Source organism: Zonotrichia albicollis, chromosome 31 (genome assembly GCF_047830755.1).
Source record: "Zonotrichia albicollis isolate bZonAlb1 chromosome 31, bZonAlb1.hap1, whole genome shotgun sequence".
Lineage (NCBI taxonomy): Eukaryota > Metazoa > Chordata > Aves > Passeriformes > Passerellidae > Zonotrichia > Zonotrichia albicollis.
In genome coordinates, this window is record NC_133849.1 from 4,866,735 (window position 1) to 4,893,639 (window position 26,905).

At 50.2% G+C, this 26,905-nt stretch overlaps 2 protein-coding genes across 2 annotated transcripts in view; both read left to right on the forward strand.

Moving 5' to 3' along the window:
* Window positions 1–26,905, forward strand: part of LOC141725838 (uncharacterized) — a 195,119-nt gene that overhangs the window by 11,956 nt on the left and 156,258 nt on the right. The gene's annotated exons all lie outside the window — the stretch shown is intronic.
* LOC102060780 (uncharacterized) lies at window positions 9,590–26,856 on the forward strand. Its single transcript, XM_074529995.1, has 3 exons — window positions 9,590–9,841; window positions 17,514–17,590; window positions 17,732–26,856. Exon 3 carries the CDS (start codon window positions 17,746–17,748, stop codon window positions 18,727–18,729), a length of 984 nt encoding a protein of 327 aa, XP_074386096.1. The 5' UTR covers window positions 9,590–9,841; window positions 17,514–17,590; window positions 17,732–17,745; the 3' UTR covers window positions 18,730–26,856.

Consider the following 26,905-nt stretch of genomic DNA (forward strand, 5'->3'; position numbering starts at 1 on the left):
CATCTCCCAAATTAATGAATCACAGCGCACGCCGCCCCAAACCAACCAATCACTGCACGCATCCCCTCAGCTACTCCCACCTCTCTTGGGCTGAGCGAACCAATCACCGGGTGTCGTCCCTGTGCAACTCCCGCCTTCTTTGCCTCTATCCAACCAATCACCGCGCGCTACCCCTCGGCAAAGCCTGCCTCCCCCACCCATCTACTGTCAATCACCGCGCCGTCTACGAAACCAACCAATCACCGGCAAACTCCCCTCACCAACTCCCGCCCTCCCCGCGCTGCTCCAGCCAATCAGAGCCGAGCCTGAAGCAGCGCCCCCTGACCCCGGGCCCGGGCATGGAGCGGGCGCCCCCTCCCCCCCCCCGCCCCCCGGGACCCCCTCAGGGACCCCCGGGAGCCGCCCCGGGCTCGGGCGGGTCCTGCGGGAGGCGCTGGAGAGAGCGGGTGAGGCGCTGGGAGAGGACGGGGGGCTCCGGGAGCTGCTGAGGAGGCGCAGGGACAGGTGAGGGGTCCTGGAGGGGTCGTGAGGGGAATTTGGGGAGGGGTCTTGAGGAGGTTTGGGGGGAATTTGGGGAGTGTCTGGAGGGAACTTGAGGGGGTTTTAGTCTCTCGCTAACTCAGAGGTTCTTATTATGATAACTCTATTGGAAATTGCGAGGATGAGGAAACAGATACAATAAGGAATAGATGTAACAGGTAGTCCATGCTCTCAGCAGTAAGCGAGAGCCATTGTCTTCTTGGTGCAGCGGTCACAACCTGCAGGCAAACATCTCGCTTTGGTCAGCTTGCCTCCCCCACACACCTGCCCCGGGCTGGGGGTTTCAGTCCCAGTCCTTGGAAGGAGCAGAGGGGCCTTTTCACATGGGGGTTCCATGTCTCAGTCCTTGATGGAGAGGCTCCTTCCATCTCAGTCTGTCTGTCACGGTGGTTGTAAAACAGGTGAGGGTCTTCTGTGGGGGGCCCACCTGAAACTCAGGAGAAGTCCAGCCAGGCCGAGAGGTGGGACAGCTCCCAAGGCTATTGTTGCACAAAGGGCACGGTGTCCCCTTCTTCTTCTCATTGGGCTCAGTGTAGCACACAGCAAACATCACCTGTGAGAACAATGGCTTAGCTGCGCTCTCAGGTCTCAGGCACATGACTTTCTCCCTTGGAGACAGAGATTTCAGACAGGGGGGTCTTCTCTTCAGTGGTCCCCCAATGACGATCATGAGGCAGATGAGGGAAAATTCAGACAGACTCTCACACGACCCCGTGACTCACAATTGTCTTGAGGGATCTTCATCAGCAGAACTCTGGAGCATCATTGATGAGTCTGCAGAACTCGCAGTATGTTGGTAGTATAACCCGGAAAAATAGGGAACATGGAAAGAGAGGAAAAAGAGTGAGAGAGGGAAAAAAAAGGATAGGAGAAGGAGAGGGAAAGGAAAACAATAAACAAACATAATATTGATTATCATAATAATTTTCACAAATGGCTTATTAATTAAAACTATATTATTTTGAAACAATATTTAAATGGTTTAAACCAGTCACAAATAATCAAAAGCAAAAGCAATCAACACATATTAATACAAGCATTAACTTAAAAAAAGATTTTCTAAGACAATTCACTAAAAATCTAACGTAATTCCCACAAAATCATAAATGGAAATAAGGAATTATTCCAAAACACATAGGCTTCATTCATAATTGCTTTGTGTCAAAATCTTGGGGATGTCCATAGTGTAGAGGACATCAGCCAAGTTGTGTGCATTAACTATAGACATCAATCTTGGTCAGCTGTTTCATGCTCCAATTCATAATGAATGGGACTGCTGATAAAATAAAACCAAACAGAAGTAGAGTCAAAAGGATAACAATGGCATGGCACACACTGTTCAGGGCACCCGTGGCAGAAGGAGATCACCTAAAAGACCTAAAAGAGTATCCCACCACCTGTGCTCGGCATCTTCCTCCACTCTTTCCATGACACGATGTATCTGTCTCACATTGTGATGAACAGTCACCAGGGTTTTCTGTCCGTTTCTCTGAATCTTCTCCAGGATTTCCACCAAGTCTCGATGGAGCAGCAGTTGTCTTACCAAAGTGAGATTCATCCCAATAGGAGTAGGCATCAGTTTGTGAATCAGTGTGTAGTTAGATTGCAACAGGTAGTGAGAGGTAAGTGGAGCTTCATAAGAGAAATCACATCCTGTAATCTTGGTAAAGTTACAAGCACAGAAATTGGAAAGATTTTTAGTATCTACTACAACATTCTCTACGAATACAAAATCACAAATGGTTCTAAAGCATGCACATCTATTGCCTATGTATATAAGGACTGTTTCAGAAGTCTTGTTAGGACAAATTTCAAAATGACACATGTTTTGCTCTGTGTCTAAACAAATGTCTTGAGCTCTGATTGCATTGATTTCACAGATGAGCCCTTGTTGTTCTCGGACAATACAAGATTCTAAATTGACAGTTTGCCATTTCTCACTGATTTGACAGTCCCATTCTCTATGGGATAGAGAACAGCTTTGTCGTAATTCAGTTCTAATGCTATAACAGGGAAAATCAAATGCTCTGAGGCATTGTGTATGGTTAACACAAAAACTGGCTGTATTTGCAATGGGGTCATAGTAAAATTCACTAAGTTCCACCAGGATTGGAATTCTCTTTCAAAGTAAGTGGCATTGTCCCAAATTATTTTCCAAATTTTAGTGGGAAAAGTGCCTTCTTCACCTGCTCTTATAATTGAGGCAGCAACAGACTGCATCCACAATTGTGCCTGGATACAGCTGAGAGCCAAAGAAACGTTGTTTTGTGTAGAACCGAGTGCATCAATTACCAATTTGTGATCATTTACATTTACTTTCTCCCAGTTTGGTAAAATGTTTGATGGCAATCACTGATTCCCAATGCCTGTAAGGATGACTTCGATGGTTGTTGTAATTTGGTCAAATCTCTGGATGTGGCAGCCAATTTATTCAAGTTCAATTAATTTACATGTTACGTGTAAAATCATCACCTGGTGTTACCATAAAGGGAAGGGAAAAGATGATTTCTGTTGTCCATCTCTAGTGTTATCATGGTTTATCAGGTCTTCATGTCCCTCAGAGTTCTTCTGTAAAAGTAAACACAACAGACTCTGCCACGAAGAGGCAGAAAAAGTTAGAACAATGGAATTGTCAGAGACATTTTGAACAGCAGTGGTACTTCCCCTGCAGCAGCAGGGGCTTCACCAAAACAGGTTGTCCAGGGTGATGTGCTGGGTTCTTGAAATCCTCTGGTCCCCATAGTGAAGGAATTATGCTTGGAGCTGTCGGGCAAAAAGCAGTGATTTTGGAGCACCCATTTACCCCCCATCTATAGTAAGAGGTGTGAGAAGTCCATTTAATCTTTTCACCTTCTGCCCAATCCTGCACACCTTTGACAGTAAGTGAGAAACATTATCAGATTGAATTTCCTGTGGTTTTAGGAAAATTGCAAACCATCCTTGCATTGCTTTAACAGAATTATCTCCTGTAGCTCTTTTAAAAGCATCAGTCTGGACCAACCCAAATATGAACACAGCAGAGGACTCAGTGTAAATACAGACAAGAAAAGAATTCTGTCCCTCACGCTGGAAAATACTCCAGAAAGTAAACAGTTCCTCAGCGTGAGCACTGCCTTGTCCCTCTCTGTTAGCAGAAGCAGAGGAGAAAGGAGGGGTTGCTGTAATCACAGAGGCAATTTTGTCTTGGCTGCTCTCCAAGCTCTCAGTTTCTTGCATTGCTAAGATTTTTTCCACTCCTATGAGAGCTAAGCTAACCACAAACAATCCTTTTTCCAGGTAGTGTATCTTTTCTCAGCATCTTTGAAGCCATGGGAATAGAAACCAACAGGCCTTGTCGGACCCTCAGGACCCCACTGCCAAATGTGCGCTGACAGCCCTGAGGAGGCAAATCCCCATTCCACCTGAAAGGGATCTGTGGGATGGACAGGGCCCAGTGCTTGGTGAGATGTTGCTTCAAAAATCAGCAATTGCAATGCTGCCTCCTGAGAAGGAGTCCAATCCCATTTCACCCCTTTGCTCAGCAAGTCATAAAGGGGAACAAATGGGTCATTCTGGTTACTAAGAAATCTATCTGGTGTTTCTACAGGAGATACAGCTACTATGGTTTTTTGAAGGAGAGTGGTTGTAGGTTTAAGTGTTTCTGAAAGCCCTAGAATTAAAGGAGCCGTAATTTCAGTCTTTACAGGTGATTGCATTGGTAACTCATAGCTTGTAATTGATTTTCTTTCATGCATCATTTGCAAGCAAGCAGCTCTGTGAATGTTTTCCAGGGATGGCCGGGGGTACCAGCTCTGGTTAAAAGGTCTCCCCTTCCCAAGGGGTTGAGGCCCTGCCCAATGAGCTGCACTCTGAGTCAGGGACCATGGGATGCGTCTGTCTCCCGTTGTTAAGCACACCCCATGTCCCCAGCACCCACCGGCTGCTTGTTCTGACAAGAGAATCTGATCTCCCCTGGTGAGAGACACTTGGCATTTGTGTTCTGTTTTGGATTTGTGGGGGAGAAACCCGTACTGCTTTGCAAGTTTGGTTAATTCAGTGGCAGTGTACGGGATTTCTTTGGTGGTTACATGCAGGTCAAGATCCTCATTATTGATATAGCTGCATTCTGTTTTAATTAGAGGTTTTGTGTTATTGTAACAACAGTGTTCCCCCCAATTTTTCATCAGAGCTAATTCTGTTTGAGGGTAATTCTGATTAATGTGAGTGAGGAGTTTCCTTCTCCTCTGTCTCTTGTGAGGAATCAGCGTTCTGTGAATTTTTAACATGTTCCTTTCTCAAGGCAGCCCGTAATAAATTATTTTAATTTCTTTCTTCATCAAATTGTTTTTGCAAAACTTCAACTGGATTTTGAAGGGAGTTTATTGTAGCATTTTCCTCACTTCTTGACTTAAAGCGAGTTTCTATGGTTGCTGTGAGCCAAACTCCCAAAACTGAGCAGTGGAGGGTTTTATTTTTGCCCAGGTTTAATGTTGCAAAGAACATATTCTATCAATAATATTTTCTAAATTAAACCAATTGCAGTTTGCCCATTCTTCTTCTCATGGAGAAGATATGGCATTGTATTTAGCAAGCAGAGCATAAAATTCAGCTTTACCTTTTGCACTGAGGTTTTGAGTCATTTTGTGAAGGGACCAAAACCACAACAGGGAGGTGCAAACTTAAGTTACACAATCACACAGCTTTGCTGTGCTCCCCTTTGCTTCCCTGGGTGGGTGAAGAGACAGAATCTGCCTGGGAGGCCCTGCTTAGTTTCTTTAGGTTGCCCGTTCCTTCCCAGACAGTCCAGATACACACACACCCCCACAGCCACACACACAAAACAGTTATTTTGTAAAGGGGCTCAAAAACTTCGACAGAGAAATACTGATGTAAGTTACACAACCACACAGCTTTTGCTGTGTTTCCCCTCACTTCCCTGGGTAGGTGAAGGGACAGATCTGCCTGGGAGGCCCTTGCTTAATTTCTTCAAATTGTCTCTTCCTTCCCAGATAGTGCAGATGCACACCAACACAACAGAAACAGTTCCCCTTTTGCACGGAGAGATCATTTGTGAAATTCTGGAGACAGAACCCTCAGCAGAGTATGGGGATTGCTTTTCACCTGTGTGTGTGCAGATTGCAAGAAATTCGAATCACACCCCCTGTGCTGTGAAACTTCCTTCCCCTGGTACAGACTGCACACAGCCCTGCAAACCCCTCTGTCTGTCAGAATCCTGTCCATGACACCAATTTAATGTCACAACCCGTCCTTACGAACGGGTTTGTGATGATTCGTGAATTGATCTCAGAGTGCAAAAGAACCCGACACGGCACAGGGGATTTGCAGTAATAATCAAAAACCAATGCATCTTTATTGAATGACCACAGCAAAATGTGTTAGGGGGAATTGGGGAAAAGGGGAAGTATAAGACAAAAGAGGGAGGAAGAGAAAGGAAGGTATAGAGCTACCAAATGTAGAGAGACAAAATCTTTGAAGTTTTCAGTCAAAAGAGTTTGCCTGGTCATGTCAGGGGAGATCTCAAAGATTCTGGTCAATTCAAACTCTTATTATTGTCTTTTTAAATGGGGTAAGGGGAGGAGTCTTGAAATTGAATCAAAAGTAGTAAAGAATACTCTGTTGTAATTTCTGGAGGAAAAAAAAAGATATTGCAGAAGGGTACAAACAGTCCATGCTCTCAGCAGTGGGTGAGAGCCATTGTCCCCTTGGCCCAATGGCCACAGCTGCAGGCAAACATCTGGCTTTGGTCAGCTCGCCTCCCCACACCTGCCCTGGTTGGGGGTTTCAGTCCCAGCCCTTGGGAGGAGGGGGAGCTTCTCCACATGGGGGTCTCCTGTCTCAGCCCTTGAGGGAGAGGCTTCTCCCATCTCAGTCCGTGCCTCATGGTGGTCGTGAAGCAGATTTGCGGTTTTCCGTGAGGACCACCAAAATAACCCCAGAAAAGTCCAGCCAGGCCCAGAGGTGGGGAAATTCCAGGGCCATTGTTGTGAAGCGGGTGCAAGGGAAGAAAAGGGCAAGGTGTTCCCCTTCTCCTTTTCATTAGGTTCAGTCTTCCATGGAAACAAACACACCTGCAAACTACAGCTGGGCAAGCCAAGGGCTTTGCTCAGGCCTCAGGGTCTTGGTGAACAGCTCTCCTGAGCAAGACCAGGATTCCAGCCAGGGTCTTTTTCTGTGGTCCCAGTTTCTGTCCTTTTCACAACGATCCTGAGGCAGATGAGAGAAACTTTGGACAGAGACTGACACCGTCCTCAGCCATGCCCAGGGCAGTGCGGGCCAAGCCCAGGGACACTGCAGGGCCATGGGGACACCGCACAGGTGCCACCAGGGACACGGCACTGCCACCTGTCCAGTGGCACCAGTTCAATGCCAGTGTCCCTGTGCCACTGCCACCAGTCCTGTCCTGGTGTCCCCACTTCCATCCCAGTGCCAGCAGTCCAGTGCCACCAGCCCAGTGTCCCCAGGGCTGCCCCACTGTCACCACCTCAGTGTACCCAGTTCAATTCCAGTGCCACCAGTTCTGTTCCACTGTCATCACCCAATGCCACCGCTCGGTGTCACCAACCCAGTTCCAGCCCAGTGTCCCCAGTCCTGTCCCAGTGCCACCAGCCCAGTTCTCTCAGTGCCACAGCCCCCATTGTCCCCATACCAATGTCACCAGCCCAGTGCCATCAGTTTCAGCCCAGTGTCTCCAGTCTCATCCGAGTGCCCCTCATCCTGTCCCAGTGTTCCTGTCACAGTGTCACAGTTGTGTTCCAGTGTCTCCATTCCAGTGTCACCAGTTGTGTTCTGGTGTCACCAGTTCCACCCCTGTGCCACCAGCCCAGTGTCCCCAATCCCTTCCTAATGTCCCCATCCCAGTGTTCCCTCCCAGTGTCCCCAGTCCTGTCCCAGTATCCCTGTCCCTGTGCCACCAGTTCCCTCCCACTGTCCCCAGTTCCAGCCCAGTGCTCCTGTCTCAGTCCCATCAGCCCAGTGCCACCAGGGATGCCCCAGTGTCACCAGCCCAGTGTCACCGATTCCACCCCAGTGCCACCAGTTCTGTCCCACTGTCACCACCCACCCCAGTGTCCCCCAGGCTCTCCCAGTGCCACCACCCCAGTGCCACCAACCCAGTGTCCCCAGTTCCATTCCATTGTCACCAACCCAGTGCCACCAGTTCTGTTCCACTGTCATCAGTGTTTTGGGGGTTTTGGGGGATCCCAGGTGGAGTTTGGGGGCTCCCGGGTTTGTTTGGGGTTCCTGGAAGGGTTGGGGGATCCTGGAAGGGTTTTAGGGGGGTCCCAGGTGAGGTTTCTAGGGATTTGGGTCTTCCCAGTTGAGAATTACCAAAGATTTGGGGCTTCCCAGGTGAGAACATGGGCCAGGGGTTCGGGGGGGCCGAGGGGCTCGGGCCTGGGAGCCTTTTTGGGGGCTCCAATCAATGGGGAAGGCCTGGGGGGTGCTGAGGGGGAGGTGTGGGGAGTGTGTGGGGGGCTCTCATGGATTTGATGCCGCAAGGTTTGGCTTTTCTGTTTTTCAGATTCTGTGCTGCTTTACTCTGTGGGTCTGGGCTTCATATTAAGGGATCCTGAGCTCTGTTCACAGAGCAGGGAGACAAAACAATTCCTGGTCTAGCTGGGAACCCAAGGTCAAATAATCCAAACTTCAGGCCCAAGAGCATAAACAACGGGCACTGAAGAGAGAAAAACAAGAAGGATGGGACTTCATCATCTAAAGACATAATTGGACAATTAACTCCAATATGCAAATGGAGCAGAACTTATAAAAGGGACAGACCTCCTGACCGGCCGTCCATTTTGTGTCCATTTTGGTTCATCTTGGGCGTAGCCCTGGCTGGGGTCTTGTTCTCCCCAAGGTGTATCCACGGAGGCCTTTTAACAAATGCCTGCTTTATTGTGTAACCGTGTCTGGCCTCTGTTCTAGGTCAGCCTTGTGAAGGCCTCAGTTTGTGGCGAGCACGAAAGGAGCCGAGGCACCTGGGCAGGGCTGGAGCAGAGGCAGAGGAAGGTGCAGCTGCTGCCCCCAGCCCGCGGCACTGGCGGGGCCCAGGTGCGGGGCAGAGGGTGCGGGAGGCCGAGAAGCTCGGCAGGAGCGAGAGAGGCGTGAGCGGCTGCAGGGGCGCTGTGTTTATCGGGTGAGCGCGGTGGGAAGGGGCGTTTTGTGCTCGGGAGCGCAGCGGGTGCGGGGCTCGCTGTGCCCCGGGCCAGGGAGGGCGGGCGCTGTGAGCAGCGGGGTTGGACTGCGGGGCTGGGCTTGGCCTGGGGCCGGCGGTGCTGGCACAGGGATCGTTCCCGCCCCGCCGCACTGGAGCGCCGCGATCGGAATCTCGCTCTTTCTCTCTCTCGTTGGTTCCTTTAATTTCTACTCAGAACTGTTAAATGCCGTGTGTATATTCTGCTGTGAGTGCTGTAGTGATAATATCCCGAGAGACAGTCCCCTGAGATTAGCACTGAGAAACTGGGGCACAGTGACCCACGCTGCAGCACTTGGAGGCGGCTGTGCCCCGTGGGATGGACTCAGCTCGGAGAAGTTCCTGGAGAAGTCTCCGGTGGGAGAGAGCCCAGGGTGCAGCAGGGGAACGACTCCTGTCCCTGAGCAGAGGGAGAAGCCCCGGGGCATGAACTGAGCCCGGCCCCATTCCCTATCTGCGGCACTGCCGGGGTAGGAGGTGCAGCTGGAAGGAAGGAGGCGTGGGGGAAAGCTGGATTTAAGGGTCCTCACTTACTTCTCATTATCCTGCTCTGAGTTTTTGGAGTTTTCTGTCAGAAATCTCTCCCACCCCCCACTCATCCACAGGGATTTGGACAGTTTTCCCGTTTTTGGGGGAAATCAAAGCAAAGCCCTGATGCTCCTAATTAGGGGTAGGAGAAGTGAGGCTCCAGGGCTTCCCCCTGAGCCGGAGCGACCGAAGCCGCAGTGGCGGGAAAGCCGTGGCGGGAGCTGCAGAGAAGTTTGTTTGTGTTTTCAGCTAAATCCCCCTCGGGCCCGGGCCCGTTCCAGGGCTGTGCCTCAACTCCGGCTCTGCCCTCTCACAGCCCGGAGGGCCCTGAGAGCGATGGGCGGGGCTGTGCCGTGTGCAGAGCCCGCCCCTGGCTGCGATTGGGCGATGGTGCCGTCAGTCGTGGTTGTGGCGCGCTGATTAGTGGGGGCGGGGCGGAGCAGGGTCCTGGTGGCGGGCTGAGGGCGGCCGTGCCTGGCCAGCGGCGCCATTGACGAGGAGCGTGTGTGCGGGCCCAGGAGCAGCGGCAGGGGCCGGAGCGCGGTGAGGCGGCGGCGGAGCTCGGAGGCGGCCGCAGCACAGGTGGGAGCCGCGCTGGGTTGTGCGGGGGCTCGGGGCTGGCTGCGGGCCTCGGGGGCGGCAGGGGGCTCGGGCGGGTTCGTTGTGCCGTGTCCGGCCCGTGTTGCCGCTGGCGTGAGGGCGCTGCGGGAGCGGCTGCCCGCGGTCTCCTTGCGGCCGCTGCCTCGGCAGGAGCCGCTGCCGGAGCAGCGCTGGCTCGGCCCGGTTGCTGTGGCTGGGACAGAGGGGGCAGCCCCGTGCCCGGGGCTGTGCGGGGAAATTCCCGTGGCCGGAGGTTTCTGTGCCCAGAGGAGACAGAGGAGTCCTGTAAAAGTGACTTTATTGCTGGGCAGAGGGAGAGGCCGTGGGGCATTTGCCGTGCGCTCTCTGCCATTGTTGTAGTTCGCAGCCTCCTTTTTATCCTCATTTTCCCGGCCTCATCTCCCTCTCCCTTTGCCCACTGCCTGAGGTGCTTGGAAGGTTCAGACTTTCCGATCCGCCAACTGCATGTCCTCGTTAATGTGCACCCCCACTTTTGTAAAACAGCCGATATTCATGGCTCTGTTAAATCCTTGTTCTTCTGGAAGTTCAGGAATTTAGCGTGACTTTCTGTGAGCAGCAGTCCATGTTAATTAGTAACATTTATTGAAGCTGATGGTTTCGCCCGTTGCTTCCTTATCTACAAATCCCTGGCCCCTCGCTCAGCTGCTGAATGAGCTGCACTCTCAAGGTGTGGAGCATGGTAAAACGATGAGAGTTGCTGCAGCACATCAGAGGAGAAACAGCATTGGTTTAATCCATGGTCTGCCAGGGAGCCACAAAACCGTGTCCCATTCCCATCCTTTCCGCACTTGAATCCCTACATGAGCTGCTTTCTTATTTCGTTTGATATCTGTTTTACTACTTTTCCTTTGTCATCTTTTTGCCAACACCAGTTTGTGTCATTTAATTTTCCACAAACTCCTCCTGTTTCTGCTAACAGATGATCTGATCCCATCCCATTGTTTAGGGTTGTGTTCCTCATTTCAGTGGATTGGTCAGCAGGAAGGTCAGGAGCCGGAGCTGTCTGGTTGGTTATTCCGAGGACAGCTTATAATCTAATGATGCCATTGAAATGAGAAATGGGTTCTGTGGCTCCTGATATGAATTGGTTCGGGTTCCCAGGGCCTGGTCCATGGGGTTGTAGAATTTGTTCTGCTGGCCGTTCATCATTTTCAATTTTTCGCTGCCCTCTCCAGCCAGGGCTGCATCAATTGACTGCTTTTCTCTAATTAAATAATCAAATCCTTGGATTCCCAACTGATTTCCCTGAATATTTGGTAGGAAAAAACCCCAGTACTCTAGTATATGCTACATCACACAGACAGTGACAGCACATGTTGGAGTGGGCAGAGGGATGATTCCCCTCCATTTATTAATAGTGAAGTTTTCCCAACATTCTCCATGTGCTGTTTCCCTTTGCAGCTTCACCCGTTTGTGTTGCAGGGTCAGATATCCTCCCCCTGGGCTCTGCCTTGAGCTGTGCAAATTCCATCAGTGCCAGCAGGCAGAGCTTGGGGTGAGGGGCAGAGGGAATCAGCCCAATTCCTGCCCCAGGCAAGAGACCCAGGTGCATTGTCCACACTTTGCCCAGCAGTGTTCATTTGCATTTCTAAAGCTCCTGTGGAGGCTGCCTGGAATGAAGCTTCTCTTCCTGCTGCTGGGCAATGTTGATGTTTTGTTGCTGGTCGTTTTCTCTGTGGGTGTCTTTTGTGCTGTTCCCAGTCTGTTCAGGTGTTAAACTCATCTCCATTTAGCAGTGTAACACCCCTTAAAAAAAAACCTTTAAAAGTCATTTCCCCAAGGCAAAGAAAACCAAGCCTGAGTAGGGAAATAATGTTTAAAAGAACCGAAATCGGTACATTTTGCAGTACTACAATCACCGGCAGCCCAGAGTGTGGGTGTGAGTGAGCCCCAGAGTGGAATTGTGCCCTGGTGTTCCCCAGCAGCTGTGGCAGTGCAGGCCCAGGCAGCGCTGAAGCTGCAGCAGTGGCAGCAAGGCTTGGCCCCAGTGGCTGGAGATGGCAGAGGAGGGTGGCCAGGATTGCAGAGGATTCCAGCCGAGCATCTGTGGGCAGGCGCAGGGGCTTGGCCCGCTGTGGAGCCCTGGCTGCTGCTGCGTTGCCTTCAGGGCAGGCTCAGGGGCGGCCTCCCATCCTCCTGCTGCGGGCGGGAAGTGCAAATCTCCGTGGCTTCAGAGCCCTTGAGGCCAGGCTGAGGGGTCCCCCCGTGTTGAGCTGTGGCGGCGGCTGTTTCTGGCCTCAGGGACACTTGGCATGGGCCCCTTGGCCACCAGTGGTGCTGCTTTGCACTCCTTGGGCAGGAGCCGATGTCCTGGCTGGGTGTTGGCAGCAGCAAAGTGCCAGGGAAGGCTCTGTGCCAGCCCAGCTTGCTGTGGGAGAATGTGCCTTGATATCTGCTCCAGTGGTTGCTGAAGCAGTGAGAATTGCTTTTGCCCCCCTGTTAGGTGCCATGGTGTCAGCAGAAGATATTGAAGCCTTCCTGCTCAGGCCATTTCAGTGCCAGGCTCTCACAAGCACCCAGAGCTGCGCGGGTTGAGCTGAGCATGGGGCGGTGACCTGCGCTGTGTCTGATTCCCCTTCCTTCCCTCCCCTGGAACAGGGTGTTGCTTTTAGACACCACTTGTCCTGGTTGCTTCAGAGCGACTCCATATCTAAATTTCTCTCTTTCCCTGGAGCTACCCACACTTCAGGGTTCACTTGAGCATAAGCCTTGCCTGACATTTGACTCAGAGGTACAATAGAACTGGCCCCTCTATCACCTTTTATAATATTAATTTGCCTCCCAAGTTTAGTGATCAAATACCTTCCCAGTGAATCATGATAACAATTAGGGCCAAGTAAAAATTCATGCATTTCAAATCCTTCTCCCACATGTACCAATAGTGGTTGAATAAAAACACTCATCTTTCCCACTTATCTCCTCACTAATCAAACATATTTCTAGCATTTCCCCCCCCCCCATATGTCAAAGATTCAGAGTGGATTGAGAGGCCCCTGTGTCCATCAGGAAATGCCTCCTCTCAATGCAAACCCACCATGAATGTTCTCAAGGGCTGCAGTGTGGAGGGTCCTTGGTGTGATGGGAGCTGTGACAGCCCTGGCAATCCATGTCCATCAAGGGGTGGACTTGCTGGTGCTGAGGGTGCTGCTGTCTGTGCTTGCAGTGTCCTTGTGCCCTGCAGCTGGAGCCCTGGTTCCTTGCCAGGGGCTGTTTGGGTGGGCTCTCCCCTGCCGAGGAGGGCAATGCCTGTGCCAGGTGCTTGTGGCCGAGCCGTGCCCTGGGTGCTGGGGCCCCTTGGGCCCTGGGGTTGATCCCTCAGGGGCTGTAGGAACTGTGCCCTGGCCTTTGCCTTCAGCTTGGCCTTTGCCTTCAGCTTGGCCTTTTGCTGCTCCCTTCTTGCATTCACCTGCTGTGCCTTTGTGCCCAAGTGCTGCAGGGCCTTCTTGTGCCCCTCCTGCAGCCTCCTCAGTGCCTGTGGGTGCTTGTCTTGCTTTACAAGAGAGGTGTCTGCTCAGGAAGGCAGAAAAAGCCTCTCTTGGAATGGAGAAAGCAAACCCCCTCCCTCTTAATTTTTAGACTAGTGAAATGAAGGGGCTCTCAGGCAAAGATATGGGAATAAGAATAAGATTTCTTTACTAGTGTGTGTAATAAAGCAAACAAACAGCAACAGCTGCGGCACTGACAGCAAACAGAGCCCGGAGCCAGTCCCGGCCTTTGGGCTGCGGCGCTTTCCCCTTGGGTGCAGTTCTGGGCACGGCCGGCAGGGGCGCTGGTGGCTCCCGCGGGGCGGGGCAGCGCATCCCTCCCATGGGAACCTCTCTGAACGGAAATAGAGCAATCCCTTCATCTAACTCTTTCACTTTTTTCCCTTCTATAGCCTTTCTCCCGTGTTTTGGGAAAGAATTTGTAGAGGGCTGCCTTTTAACTGAGGTCCTAGTGTTTCGATAAGGTGCTTCCTGTAGAGAGAGAGAGTATCCCTGAACAGCCGGAGCTGTGGTTACCAAGGGGACGTAACTCAGAACAGGACGGGGTCAGGGGAGGATATCCCGCCGAGGCTCGGTGGGAGTGTGGGCAGGGTCTGCTGCCGGAATCGGCAGAGGGGGATCTTCCCGTGGAGCCCGAGGCGGAGCGTGGGCAGCCCCCAGATGGCTGATGGCGGCTGATCCGGCGGGTCCCGGCAGAGCAAAGGCAGGTGGGAGAGGCCGGCAGCAGCGGCGGTGCCCAGCGCAGGTGGCACGGGCAGGGCAGGCGGGGATGGGATGGCTGGGACCCCCCCTGGGTGCGGTGGGCGCGGTGAGCTCAGAGCAGGCGGCAGGACAGAGCAACCCCCATCTTGCCCAGCATGGGCGGCAGAGCGGCCGCGGGCCAGGCAGTGGGAGCAGGGCACACAAATTGAGCGACAGCGCCGGGGCAGGTGGAGCTGCCCTGGGCAGTGAGGCCACACCTGGGATGGAAAGCGGGGCAGGCGGAGCTGAGGCGGGCAGCGAGCCGGGACCCGGGACAGGCGCCTGGGCCGCGAACGGAGGGGGCAAGAGCTGCAGAGGATCCCACTCTCTTTCTGATTTTTCCTCTTGTTCCCTTCCCTTTCCCTTTTTCTTTTCTTGTTTTTACTCGGGTCTTCAAAACTTCAAACTTTTTTATTCTTCTAAAATCCTCTGTCCAACATATGGCATATTCTCTTCTATATTGTATGGGGTATTTTACAAATAAATCTAGAGCCTAACAAAACCAAACTTATGCTTGGATACTTTGAAATGGTCGATGAGCTACCTCATGACCTCTAATATTGTTTTCCTCTTCACCTTTTTATCGTATGGCAAATTAACCATCTTTCAGTTATTTCCTTTGCAACTCCTAAAATCCCAGTGCACCCATAGTTCCTTAGAAAATGATCGCACAAAGCTTGAGTACCCCAGTGGGTTTTCTGATGCATGTCTTCTAATATTTTCTTAGAAGCACATTTTATTAAGAAATTTTCTTCTATCAAGAAGTTTCCATTTCCCTGATTTATCTTGTTCCCTTCCTGTCTTTTTTAATTCTTTTTTCTCTGCTTCCATAAAGTTTGGAATTTCCATTTTTTCATCGTTTGGAGTTAATATTAACATAACTCTTTCAGCTCCATTTTCTTCTGCATCCTTAGCTTTGTGATGTGCCCCCAGTTTGCCCAGTTTGCCTCTCCTTTGGCCCGGGCCGCGTTCCCCCGCCCACAGCGGCTGGAGCAGCCGAGAGCCCCGCGCTGCCCATCCCGACCTGTCCCGGCTCCATCCCCGCTCCTGCCGCGGCTGCGAGGGCTGCGGGAACGGGGCAGCGAGGGTGTGGCTGCTGCTGGGGGAGGAGGAGGGAGGAAAGGGCAGGGCAGGGATGAAGGGTGTTATAAATTGGAGTGGTCAGTCTGCCAAGTGAGTATAATCAGATTAACAATTTTTATTGATTACAGCAAGCAAGGCAAAAAGCAAATCAGCGCTGGGCGACAGGGGAGTCTCCGCTCCGCCAACTGCCGCCCGCTTCTGGTATTTCGTGGGGTTTATATACAGTCCTGCTTCCGGGTTGGCGTGTCTTTCAGGGTAGTACTCTGTGCATTCTCCTCCTGTTGCTAGGCGGTCGTAGTCTGCCTCCCGGTGGTCAGAGGATGAAGGCCGGTAGTCTTCTTCTTCTTGCCCCACGGTCAACCTTTCCTTAGTTGGTATGGTTGGTCTGGTTCCTGGAACTTTAAGCATACTCAGCAGATAAGCAAATATTGTGCTATCAATCATAGCAGGCCCGCTACCGTTGTCAACGGCCTTGCCCCTTACTCCTCGGCAAACAATAGGCACATAGGTACGTATAGTTACACATTGCTTACTTAGCCTTTCAAGATATTAGCTTCTAACATTTTCCAGTTTAGGCCTTATGAGATTTATTTTGCAGTATATTAGCCCGTAATATTCATCTTGCAACATACTAGCTTGTTACATCTTTCTTTGCGGTTTTTCTATTATTGGCTTTTCCCCTTTTCATAGTCTTTAGCAAGTTGATGAACAAACTAAGACATTAACTCATTACAAAGGGGGAGGAGGAGGTGGGGTTAGGGAGGAGGAGTAGGGGGAGGGATAAAGGCAGAGAGCAGGGATGGAAGGAGGAGAAGGAGGTGGGGTTAGGGAGGAGGAGGAGATGGGATGGAAGGGGAGGGATGGAAGAGGAAAAGGAGATGAGGATAAGACAGAGAGGGAGGAGGATGGGGGATGGAAGGGGAGGAGTGGGGAGGAAGAGGAGGGACAAAGGCGGATCGAGGCTGAGCTGAGGGAACCACGCGGTCGATCCCTGCCTGAATTCGCAGCCCCCACCTGTGGGATCATTGTCCCCCCAGCGAACCTGTGAGCGGGGAGCGGAAACTGGGCCCAGATATCCTGGGGGGTTCCTGAGTTGGGGTTTTTGGGGATGTTTGGAGAATGAAGGAGTCCAAGGCTGAGCGGAAAAGGCCCCTTGGGGGGACATCGGGGGGTGGCGGTGGCGGCTGCCGGCAGAGGCAGCCTGGAGGAGCAGAGCCCTGTGTCCCCCAGGAGCCCAAAGTGGGGAGCCCAGAGAGGGGGGAGCGCCGCCATTGGCGGGAGCCTCAAGAGCCTGGAGAGGGGCAGGGGGGACTCCTTGGAGCCGCTGCAGCCCCGAGCAGAGAATGAGGGGAGAAGGGAGCCCGGGAGCCCAAACAGCCCCGGCATCCTGAAATGGGGAGAGCGAAGCGGGGGGAGCTTTTGGCATTGCTGGGACTGCCAGCAGCCTGGGCAGGGCGGGCACCGAGGAGAAGGGGGACCCCCAGTCCAAGCGTGACCACCACCAGCTGGGACAGGGGGGAACCTCTGAACACCAGAGGGGAGAGACCAGGGACGAGGAACTCCTGGGAGGCTTTTTCAGGCTGAATGTTGGTGTTTGTGAGGTTTTCCTGGAGACGAGGTTGCCGGTGACTTGTACAGATGGACTTGGGCAAAAGGGACCTTCAAACTCAATGTGTGTTGGGGAAGGTGAAACAGGAAAGCCTTATAAATATGATTATCTGGGAAAAGATTTTTAGAATATAGAAAGTATAAGGAAGACTGAAATGAAAGCAAGCTTTGAGATACCTCAGTTAGTGAACAACGGGAAAACAATGGTGTGGCCCAGCTGAAGGTAATTCCCCTTTTGATGAAACAATTCCCTCTGCTTGCAGACAGATCAAAGGGTCACCGCAGACCCTACTGGCTCAGCAGAAGGGGTCCAAAGAAGAGTTTTTAGAGTGTAAAATGTAACACAGTATGGGATGTAATGATTCTTATAGGCTGTATGTAAAAGCTATAGGATTTGTATCTTGTACTAGATTGGTTAGTGAGAAATAGTATATTCAACACAGAAGAAAATTTATTCTATTGTAATGGGACCCTTACTCTCTTATGCTCCTCTCCTCTTACTCTCTTACCCTCTCACCCTCTCTACCCCTCTCTTCTCTCAGGCCTGCTCCGAGCTGTGCCTGGCAGCTCCAAGCAGGGCACTGCACCCAGGCCCTTTGCAATAAACCGCAAGTTCCACGCCCTGGCTGCAGAGCTCTCTCGTCTCCGTCCGTCCCGACCGTCCTACCCCCCGACGCTCCTACAAACGCGCTCATCCCTTGTTTTCCCCAAACCAGGATTTCCCATTGCCATGGCCTGGGAGGCTGCGAGGAAGAGGAAGATGCCCCGGGACACAGAGGCACGTGAGGAGGAAGTCAGTGCCCCTTTCCCCTCTGTGCTGCTCCATCTCCCAGCCCAGCACGGCCCCGGCTGCAGCTCAGCCCTGGGGGATCTCCTTGCCCTTGCCTGTGGCACGGAGGCAAATCCCATCCTGTCCTTGTCCTTCCTTCCCCAGAGCAGGAGCTGAGCATGGAGAGCAGGGAGGACAAATGCCCGCGGCAGAACCTGGTGGAAGAGGCCGTTTTGAGCAGCTCCACGGCACAGGAAGCCAACAGGGAGGAAAAGTCCCGGAGATGCCGCACGAGGAGGGGCTGCAAACGCAGCCGGCGGGGATCTGAGGGGGAAAGAGCCAGCCTGGGCCGGGAAGGCGGCCGGAGACGGAGCCAGAGCTCGGAGCTGGTGCTCCATGATCAGCCGCATGATGGGGAGAAGCCCCACACGTGCGTGGAGTGTGGGAAGAGCTTCAGGCGGAACTCCGACGTGATTGTTCACCAGAGGGTCCACACTGGCGAGAAACCCTACGAGTGTGGGAGGAGCTTCAGCCAGAGCTTCCACCTGATCAGGCACCAGAGGACCCACACTGGGGAGAGGCCCTATGAGTGTTCCAAGTGTGGGAAGAGCTTTCTGACCAGCTCTGATCTCCTCCAGCACTATCGGATTCACACAGAGGAGAGGCCCTTCCAATGCCCTGACTGTGGGAAGGGTTTCAGGCAGAACTCGCACCTCATCACCCACCCGCGCATCCACACTGTGGAGAGGCTCTACGAGTGTTCCAAGTGTGGGAAGAGGTTTCTGACCAGCTCCCTTCTCCTCCAGCACTATCAGAGTCACACAGAGGAGAAGCCCTTCCAGTGCCCCGACTGCGGGAAGGGATTCAAGCGCAACTCCAACCTCATCAGGCACCGGCGCATCCACACTGGGGAGAGGCCCTATGAGTGTGATAAATGCAGGAAGAGGTTTCAGAACAGCTCCAATCTCCTCCAGCACTATCGGATTCACAGAGAGGAGAGGCCCTTCCAGTGCCCCAACTGCGGGAAGGGATTCAAGTACAACTCCACCCTCGTCACCCACCGGCGCATCCACACAGGGGAGAGGCCCTACGAGTGTCCCCAGTGTGGGAAGAACTTCTCTGTCAGCTCTAACTTGACCCGACACCAACGGAGGCACCGGTAAGGGAAGCCCTGCGAGTGCCCCGAGTGCGGGCAGAGCTTCGTGCGCTGCTCCAGCTCTATCCCCCACTGGAGGAGGCACTTTGGGCACAGCCCTGGTCACTCACATTCCCTGTGATCCATGGTGGGAACAAACCTGGCTGCTTCACCTTTTGCTTTGGTCTTAATTTTCCTCTGCTTCACCTTCATCCTTTAAGGACACCCAAAACTGGTTTAAATTAAGGAAATTCATTGAATATATCTGATATTGCATAATTTCTCAGTTGTTTTAGAGGGAATTTAGGATTTGGGGACATGTTCTGTGTGGAGTGGTGCTGTTGCTAAGAGGCAGGAATTTGATCTCACCCTTCTTATGTTGATAAGAACTCCTTCCCTGACCCAAACCCCAACTCCACCCTTGGGATACCCTATGAAAACTCCACGGCCCTTCCTGTGCCCTGCCTTTGAGTGGTAGGAAATGGATTCCCAAAGGATCAGCCCTTTTCCCACTGGATTCCAAGAGGATCAACCTTTTTCACTGGATTCCCGGGGGATTCTGATTCTGTCACTGCTGTTTATTTGTTTGTACTACTGCATTTGTATTTTTATTTTTTCCTAATAAAAAACTGTTATTTCTACTCCCATAGCTTTTCCTGAGAGCCCCTTAATTTCAAATTATTTTTATTAGTAGTAGTATTATTACTAATAGTAGTAGTAGTAATCAAAGGATTCGCCATGTAAAATAGTTCATGAAATATGTAAATGAGTTTAAGGTTATGCATGAGGGTCTATGAATATGCAACAGGCTGATGTAATCAAGGCAGAATAATTGAGGAGTGTCCCCGAAAATAACTGGGGGGTCTTGGTGGCCATAACAACCTTTGCTCCTTGGTTCTTATCTCACATGACATCAGCCTGTTTCATATTCATAGACTCTTTGCATATCCATAAACTCATTTACTTATTCTTGGAACAAAATTGGCTTCATCCTTTTTGGGGTCCCACCCCTGTCCCAGCTCAATTTGGGGTGTCCCATCCCTCTCCCAGCTCATATATGGGATCCCATACCTCTCCCAGCTTAATTTTGGCGGTCCCATTCCCCTCCCACCTCAATTTGGGGGTCCCATCCCCTTCCCAGCTCAATTTTGTGGTCCCGACCCTCTTTTCCCTGTTCTCGCTCCCCTTTCCGATCGTTCCCCCGTGTTTGGTTTTGGGGGCTCCAAGCCCCTCCTGCTCCGTTTTGGGGTCCCGACCCCGTTTTGGATTAATTTGGGGTCCCCAGCCCATCACCAGGGTCACCTTCCCCCCCCTCTCTAATTCCGCTCCTGGCAACTGAAGAGTCATCAGCGAGACACGCTCTGATTGGCTGGAAATTACCCCGCCTGGTCTCTGACTATTTACCGCAGTGAGAGTCCTTGGTCTGTGCCTGGCAAGCGATGAGTCAGAGTCGGGCCGGGCACTGATTGGCTGGAAATCGCTGAGTGGGGCCAGTGCTCTGAGTTTGTGCCCAGCAAGTGGATCATCATCAGTGCTGCGCATTCTGATTGGTCGGGATCAGTTTTGGGGTTGGGATGGGAGGAACTGGGGTTACTTGGGGTTTACTTGGGTTTATTTAGGGTTTTTTTGGGGTTTATTTGGGGTTATTGATGGACTGTTTGGGGTTTATCTTAGGTGTTACTTGGTTTATTTCTGTTTATTTGCGGTTATTTGGAATTATTTGGGGTTCTTGGGGTTAATATTGGTGTACATGGGGTTTTTTAGGTGTAGTTGAAACCAATTGGTGTTTTTTAGGTTTAATTTGGGGGTCTATTTTGTTATTTTGGAGTTGTTTGGATTTGTTCGGGCTTATTTGGGGGACTTTTAGGTAATGTTTGGGGTATTTTTGAGGTATTTGGGGTTTATTTTGAGTGTTTTGGGGTTATTAGGGTTATTTGGGGTCATGTGGGGTCAATAAATCCGGCAATGTTTCTTCTGCAAAAACCGGGAATTTTTCCTTAAAAATCTGAGAGTTTTACCCCAAAAAACTGGAATGTCCCTTAAAAATCCCGGACTTTTCCCAGCCAATATCAGCGTGCCCTGCCCCAAACCATCCAATCACCACGCTTCATCTCCCAAATTAATGAATCGGAGCGTGTACTGCCCCAAACCAACCAATCACTGCGTGTCTCCCCTCAGGGACGCCGGCCTCCCTGTGCTCCGGTCCAACCAATCACCGCACGCCTCCCCTCAGCAACTCCCGCCTTCTTTGCCTCTGTCCAACCAATCACCGCTCGCCTCCCCGCCCATACCATGTAAATCACCACGCCCTCTTTGAAACCAACCTGTCGCAGTCGAGGCGGTCACGACATAAAGCAGAGACCACAAGTAGTCTCAGTTGGTAACACTTGGCAACAGTTTATTAATGAAAATGGCTGATCTTTTATACACTTTCCAGTTGTTTACCCTTCTTCTACCTTAGCTATTGGCCACAATAATTCAATATCATGCCATTGGTGAAAAGTTACTCTGACTCCACCTAACTTTCTAAAATCGCTTCGTCCAGCTGCAGAATGCTCTTATCTTCTTTCTCTCGATCTCCTTGGTTACGGCCTTGGAGAAAGCTCCTTATCAGCTTCTTCTTCTTCTTACTTCTTGCTCCTTTAGCTAACAGGCCCGCTGCTAGCCCCTTCCACAATTCCCCCTTTTTTGTTTTTGAACTGTAAATACAGCTGCTATGGATTTTTGCAGGGCCCTTTGCAAAAACCCAAGCAGAGAGGGGACACACAAAATCACAATCACAACCATCAACAAAATTCCCACTCTTAATACAATTGTTCCTGTCCTTCATCCATCTTCAAGTACCGATATATGGTCTTAGCCAGTGTCATCCGCACGCTCTGCTTCAGCTGCAGAACCATCGATCCTGTCCTTTCCCACACGCTCTAGGTAAGGTTTGACACAGCGAGCAGGAACCCATCGAGGACCATTATCTGTCAAAACACAAGCATAACCCCTTCCCCAGGTTATCAGTTCCACTGGACCAGACCATATACCAGTAATCAAATCCTTGACCCATACCTTGACATTTCTATGGAAATTTGGTTGCTTAGAATTCAAAGAAGAAAAATGGCAAAAGATTGGAGATAACTGTGAGTCAGGTAGGGGACGCAAGAAGTTTAACACATAAACAGCTTTATCTAATCTCACTTGAGGTGGCTCCTGTTGCATTCCCCCTTTTTGTTTTTGAACCTGACGTTTAAGAAGTCCGTGAGCTCTTTCAATAATTGCTTGGCCCGTGGGGACATGTGAAATACCTGTTGAATGCTCAATGCCCCAAGCACGAAAGAATGCTTGCATTTTGTGCGAAGCATATGCTGGGCCGTTATCTGTTTTTACATGACACGGAACACCTAGAATAGAAAAGGCATGATAAAAATGACGAATAGCATCTCGAGTTTTTTCTCCTGTGAATGCTGAAGCAACCATTGCATGAGAAAAAGTATCAACTGTAACATGAATATACTTAAAGCGACCAAATTCTGGCATTTTTGTAACATCAGTTTGCCATTCTTCTAACGCAGAAAGACCTCTAGGGTTGGTACCATAATACTGAGTAACATGAGTCATATGACAGTCGGGACAAGAGGAAAGAATAGACTTTGCTTCAGCAGTAGACAATTTGAATTGCTGCTGTAAAGCTTGAGCACTCTGATGAAAAAATTGATGGGATAAAATTGCCTGCTGCAACACATTGGGTACAGTTTTGATTGCAGCAGCAGCTACTAAAGAATCTACATAGGCATTGCCTTCAGCAAAAAATCCTGGTAATGATGTATGGCTGCGAATGTGCATAATAAAGTAAGAATGTTTTCGAGCACCAATAACTGTCCACAACTTCACTAATATGGTAAACAATGGTTTCTCTTGAATATTATACAACACTGCTTGATCTAAATGCTTAACCAAATTGGCAACATAAACTGAATCAGTAACTATGTTTACAGAACCAGGAAACAAAGTAAAAGCCAAAAGAACAGCAGAAAGTTCAACCAATTGAGGAGATCCCTGCTGAATCACTGTCTGATATTCCCAGTGATCATCCTTTCTCCAAGCCACAGCTGCTTTTCCGGTTTTCCCGGACCCATCTGTAAAAACTGTTATACCTTCCACTGGAACAGGAGAACAAATTTGCTTGCCTTCAAAAGGGATCTCTTTAGTCAGTGTTAGAACAGGATGAGAAGGCAAATGATACGAGATTTGGCCTGTAAAACAAGATAAGGCAGATTGCAATTCATGATTATTTTGAAAGCACCATTCGAAATACCACTGTTGTACAGGTATCACAATGGTCACAGGGTCCTGTCCCAAAATCTCATGACAACGCCTGCGACCCTTGATGATAATATCTGCAAAAAGCTCATAAAGTCCTGGAGCTGTTTTCCGAGATCTGAAAGATAAAAATATCCATTCCAGAATATGCAACTGATCTTCCCAATTATCATTCCATTGACACAGTATTCCACATGGTATTTCATGGTCCTTCAAAATAAACAATTGAACATCAACAGAGGGATCTATCCTGTTAACAAATTTGTGTGCTAGGGCTAATTCAACTTCTTCTAGGGTCTTTTTTGCTGCTGAGGTCAATTGCCTCTCATCAGTGGAGGAAGTGATGCCTGAAAGCAAATCAAACAATGGCAGCATCTGATGATTAGTTATGCCTAAATATGATCGAATCCAACCTATTAAACCAACCAATTTCTGTACATCAGTAGCAGTTTTAACATCAATGTCTAACTTTACAGGTTGAGGTATAACTTGAGTGTTGGTCAGCAACATACCTAGGTATTTCCAAGGCATGTGTTCCTGCACTTTCTCTGGAGCAATGATCAAACCAAAGGCTTTCAAATTTGTCACAGCACATTGTCTAAGAGCTGACAACTGTTGCTTGTTGTCAGATGCCAACAAGATATCATCCATGTAATGATAGCAGTAGCAGTTTTTAAATTGCTCCCGCACTTTTGACAAGGCCTGTGCCACAAACCATTGACAAATAGTTGGCGAATTTTTCATGCCTTGTGGGAGTACCTTCCATTGATATCTTTTATCAGGTTCCGCATGATTTATAGAAGGCACCGTAAAAGCGAATTTTTCTTTGTCCTGCTCAGCCAATGGAATAGTGAAGAAACAATCTTTTAGATCAATGACAACTATTTGCCATTCCTGTGGAATCATCGTGGGTGTAGGAAGGCCTGGTTGCAAAGCTCCCATTGTTGCCATTACAGCATTTATCTGCCGTAAATCATGTAAAAGTCTCCATTTTCCCGATTTCTTTTTTATTACAAAAACAGGGGTGTTCCAGGGACTGAATGATTCCTCAATGTGTCCTGCTTGCAATTGTTCTGTAACTAATTCTTGCAGGGCAGTAAGCTTTTCAGTAGTCAGGGGCCACTGGCGAACCCGGACAGGCTTATCTGTCAACCATGTCAGGGGTACAACTGGACGTTCATTGCCCTGCAACACAGTGGCCCCCATTAAAAATCCGTAGTAATTTTGACACCCCATTGAGATAAACAATCTCGTCCCCACAAACTTTGAGGAGCATCGGCAACATAGGGTCTGATGTTAGCTTGTTGGCCATCAGGATGTTTTACATTAATTACAATGGCTGACAGGCCACCTGTTGTAGCACCACCCAATCCCAGGAGTCCAAAACTTGCACGAGTAAGAGGCCAGGATTGAGGCCAGCAAAGTCGTGAGAGTATTGTGACATCTGCTCCAGTGTCAATCAAACCTGTTACTGATATAGTTCCTGGATAACATCCACTGGCGGTGAGAGTGCATGTCTTTTCTGGACGGCTCTCTGTTACTTTCTCAGTCCAAAACACTTGAGGTTCTCCTGTCGATCCAAAGCTTCCTGTGCCGCGACTTCGGTCCACTGTATTTGGAACAGAACTCACAAAAGGTACAAGTTGAGCAATACAAGTTCCTTTCTGAATAGTAACAGGAGGGTCATCAATGGATACCATAGCATGAATCTGCCCTAAATAATCAGCATCAATAAGCCCTAGATGCACATGAATACCTCTAAGTGTAGTACTTGATCTCCCTATCAAAAACCGCACTCAATCCCCGTCCTATCAGACCATAGGCATCAAGAGGCACTTTACATATTTCTTTTGTTAAAATGGTTACTGTGTCAGCGGTGGGTATATCAATCCCTGCGGACCCGCTTGTTGCCCCTGAGAATTGTTCGCAAATGGGTAGCTTTGCAGGGCTGGGAAGACCCGCACTTGCTGTTGTGGTTGTTGGGGTATTTGTTTCCCCACGCGCCCCTTCGCGCTCCTCTTTGGGTTTCCCGGCAATAGCTGACCATTTGCATGATATTTGCTCCTGCATTGCTTAGCATAGTGCCCAGATTTAGCACAACGGTTGCATACAACATCACTGCTTGCACTTGACCTAAATGTTGTTTTCCGGACAGTACACTGTGACTTTACGTGCCCTTGTTGTCCACAATTATAACACTTCGCTGAAGGTCTTAACACTGCAGCAAGAGCTGCCATTTTATGTTCAACTGAACCAACTTTTGAGCAAGCAGTAACCATTTCAGACAAGGTGGGTTCCCCAGGCAAAGTGTCAATAATCTTTCTGCAGTCTGGGTTTGCATTTTCTTTAGCCAATTGTACACACAATTTCTCTCGCAAAGTTTCATCATCTACCTGTTTCTCAATGGCGGCAGCAAGTTTTTCTGCAAACTGCAAAAATGGTTCTCTCGTCCCTTGTTGTATAGTAACATATTTCTGCTTTGGAGCTGCCATTTCCATTGTTTTAGTTAAGGCAGTCATGCCAATTTGCTGAGCTTGTGCCAAAATCGAAGGATCCCACCTTGCCTGTAAATCTGGATTAGCAAAAGGCCCAGAGCCCAGTAGGGCATCAATACCCACAGCATGACGAGGGTCATGTTGAGGCAACTGCATATTTGTTAAAGCCGTGCGCTCAGCCACTCGCCTCCAAGTTTCTTGAAATACACCATATTGTACTGGCTGGAATAGAATTGTAGCAAGATGAGTGATATCATAAGGTGCAAGCAAATCTGCATTAATCACACGTATTAACTGCATTACCTCTGAGGAATTAATACCATACTGAGCTACTTTTGATTGGAGGTCTTGCACAACCCTCCAGGCGAAGATGTGATGACTGTCATTCTGTCCTGCTCCAGGAGCTGCTTTGAAAACTGGAAAAGCCATAGGGTTATCACAAGCAACATTTGCATTGGCACTGTTCTCCTGAGGTACTCTTGGAGCACCTAACCTTTCTATGATGTCCCAATTCTTTTCTTCAACTGCTTTCCTCCTAACAAATTCCCAAAACTCCTGAGGATGTCGAGGAAGCACAGTGACTTGGCATGGAGGCAAAGTCCATGGGGCAGTAAGGCTAGAGCTCTTAGAAGATGAAGGGACCAGAGCTCCTTGCCCCAACACAGGTGTTACTGCAGGAGACTCATCACTTGACTCGCTGTTGCTGTCACTGTCAGGTAAAGGAGGATACGGCCTTGCAGGTTGTCCAAGCATCTCAGAGGGGAGCGGGGGGGCGGACGGCTGGACCAGAGAGGAGGGAAGCGGGGGGGCAGATGGCTGGGTTTTTCTCTCTGCTAAAGACATTTCAGCTAACTGGCGTAGCGGTGTAGTATATACAGGCACCATCGCGAGCTGCTGCGCAGGTGTGAGATAAGGAGGCTTAGGGGTCTGATAAGAAGAGGCTAGGGCAGGTTGCCCAGAAGTTTTGGCAGCTTTCCCAGAAGCCTTGGCAGCTTTCTCAGAAGCTTTGGCAGCCTTCCCAGAAGCTTTGGCAGCTTTCCCAGAAGCTCTGGCAGCGTGCCAGGTAACTCCCATGGCGCCCGAACTTTCTTCACCAAGTTCCCCATCAGAGCCCCCTTCTACCTCAGAGGCCCCCTCTGCCTCAGCCCCCCCCGTCAGGTTCTGTTATCAGCCCCGACTCTTCGTCCGCATCTTGCTCCGTTTCTCTCTCTACTTTCCATTCTTTTAAAGCCTCAAAGAGCGAGTTCCAGGTTACTGCTAAATCAACAGCTGTTTTATCTCCCGCTCGAATAACTTGCCAAAGTCTGTCCCCGACTTTCTTCCATGCCTTAACACTAAATGCTGTGTCGGGATCAGTGTCAAAATTCTGTGATTTAGCCCACAGCAATATATTACGAA

Excerpts from the sequence above, each read along its gene's own strand:
- LOC102060780 (XM_074529995.1), top strand. The coding sequence starts at position 17,746 with ATGGAGAGCAGGGAGGACAAATGCCCGCGGCAGAACCTGGTGGAAGAG.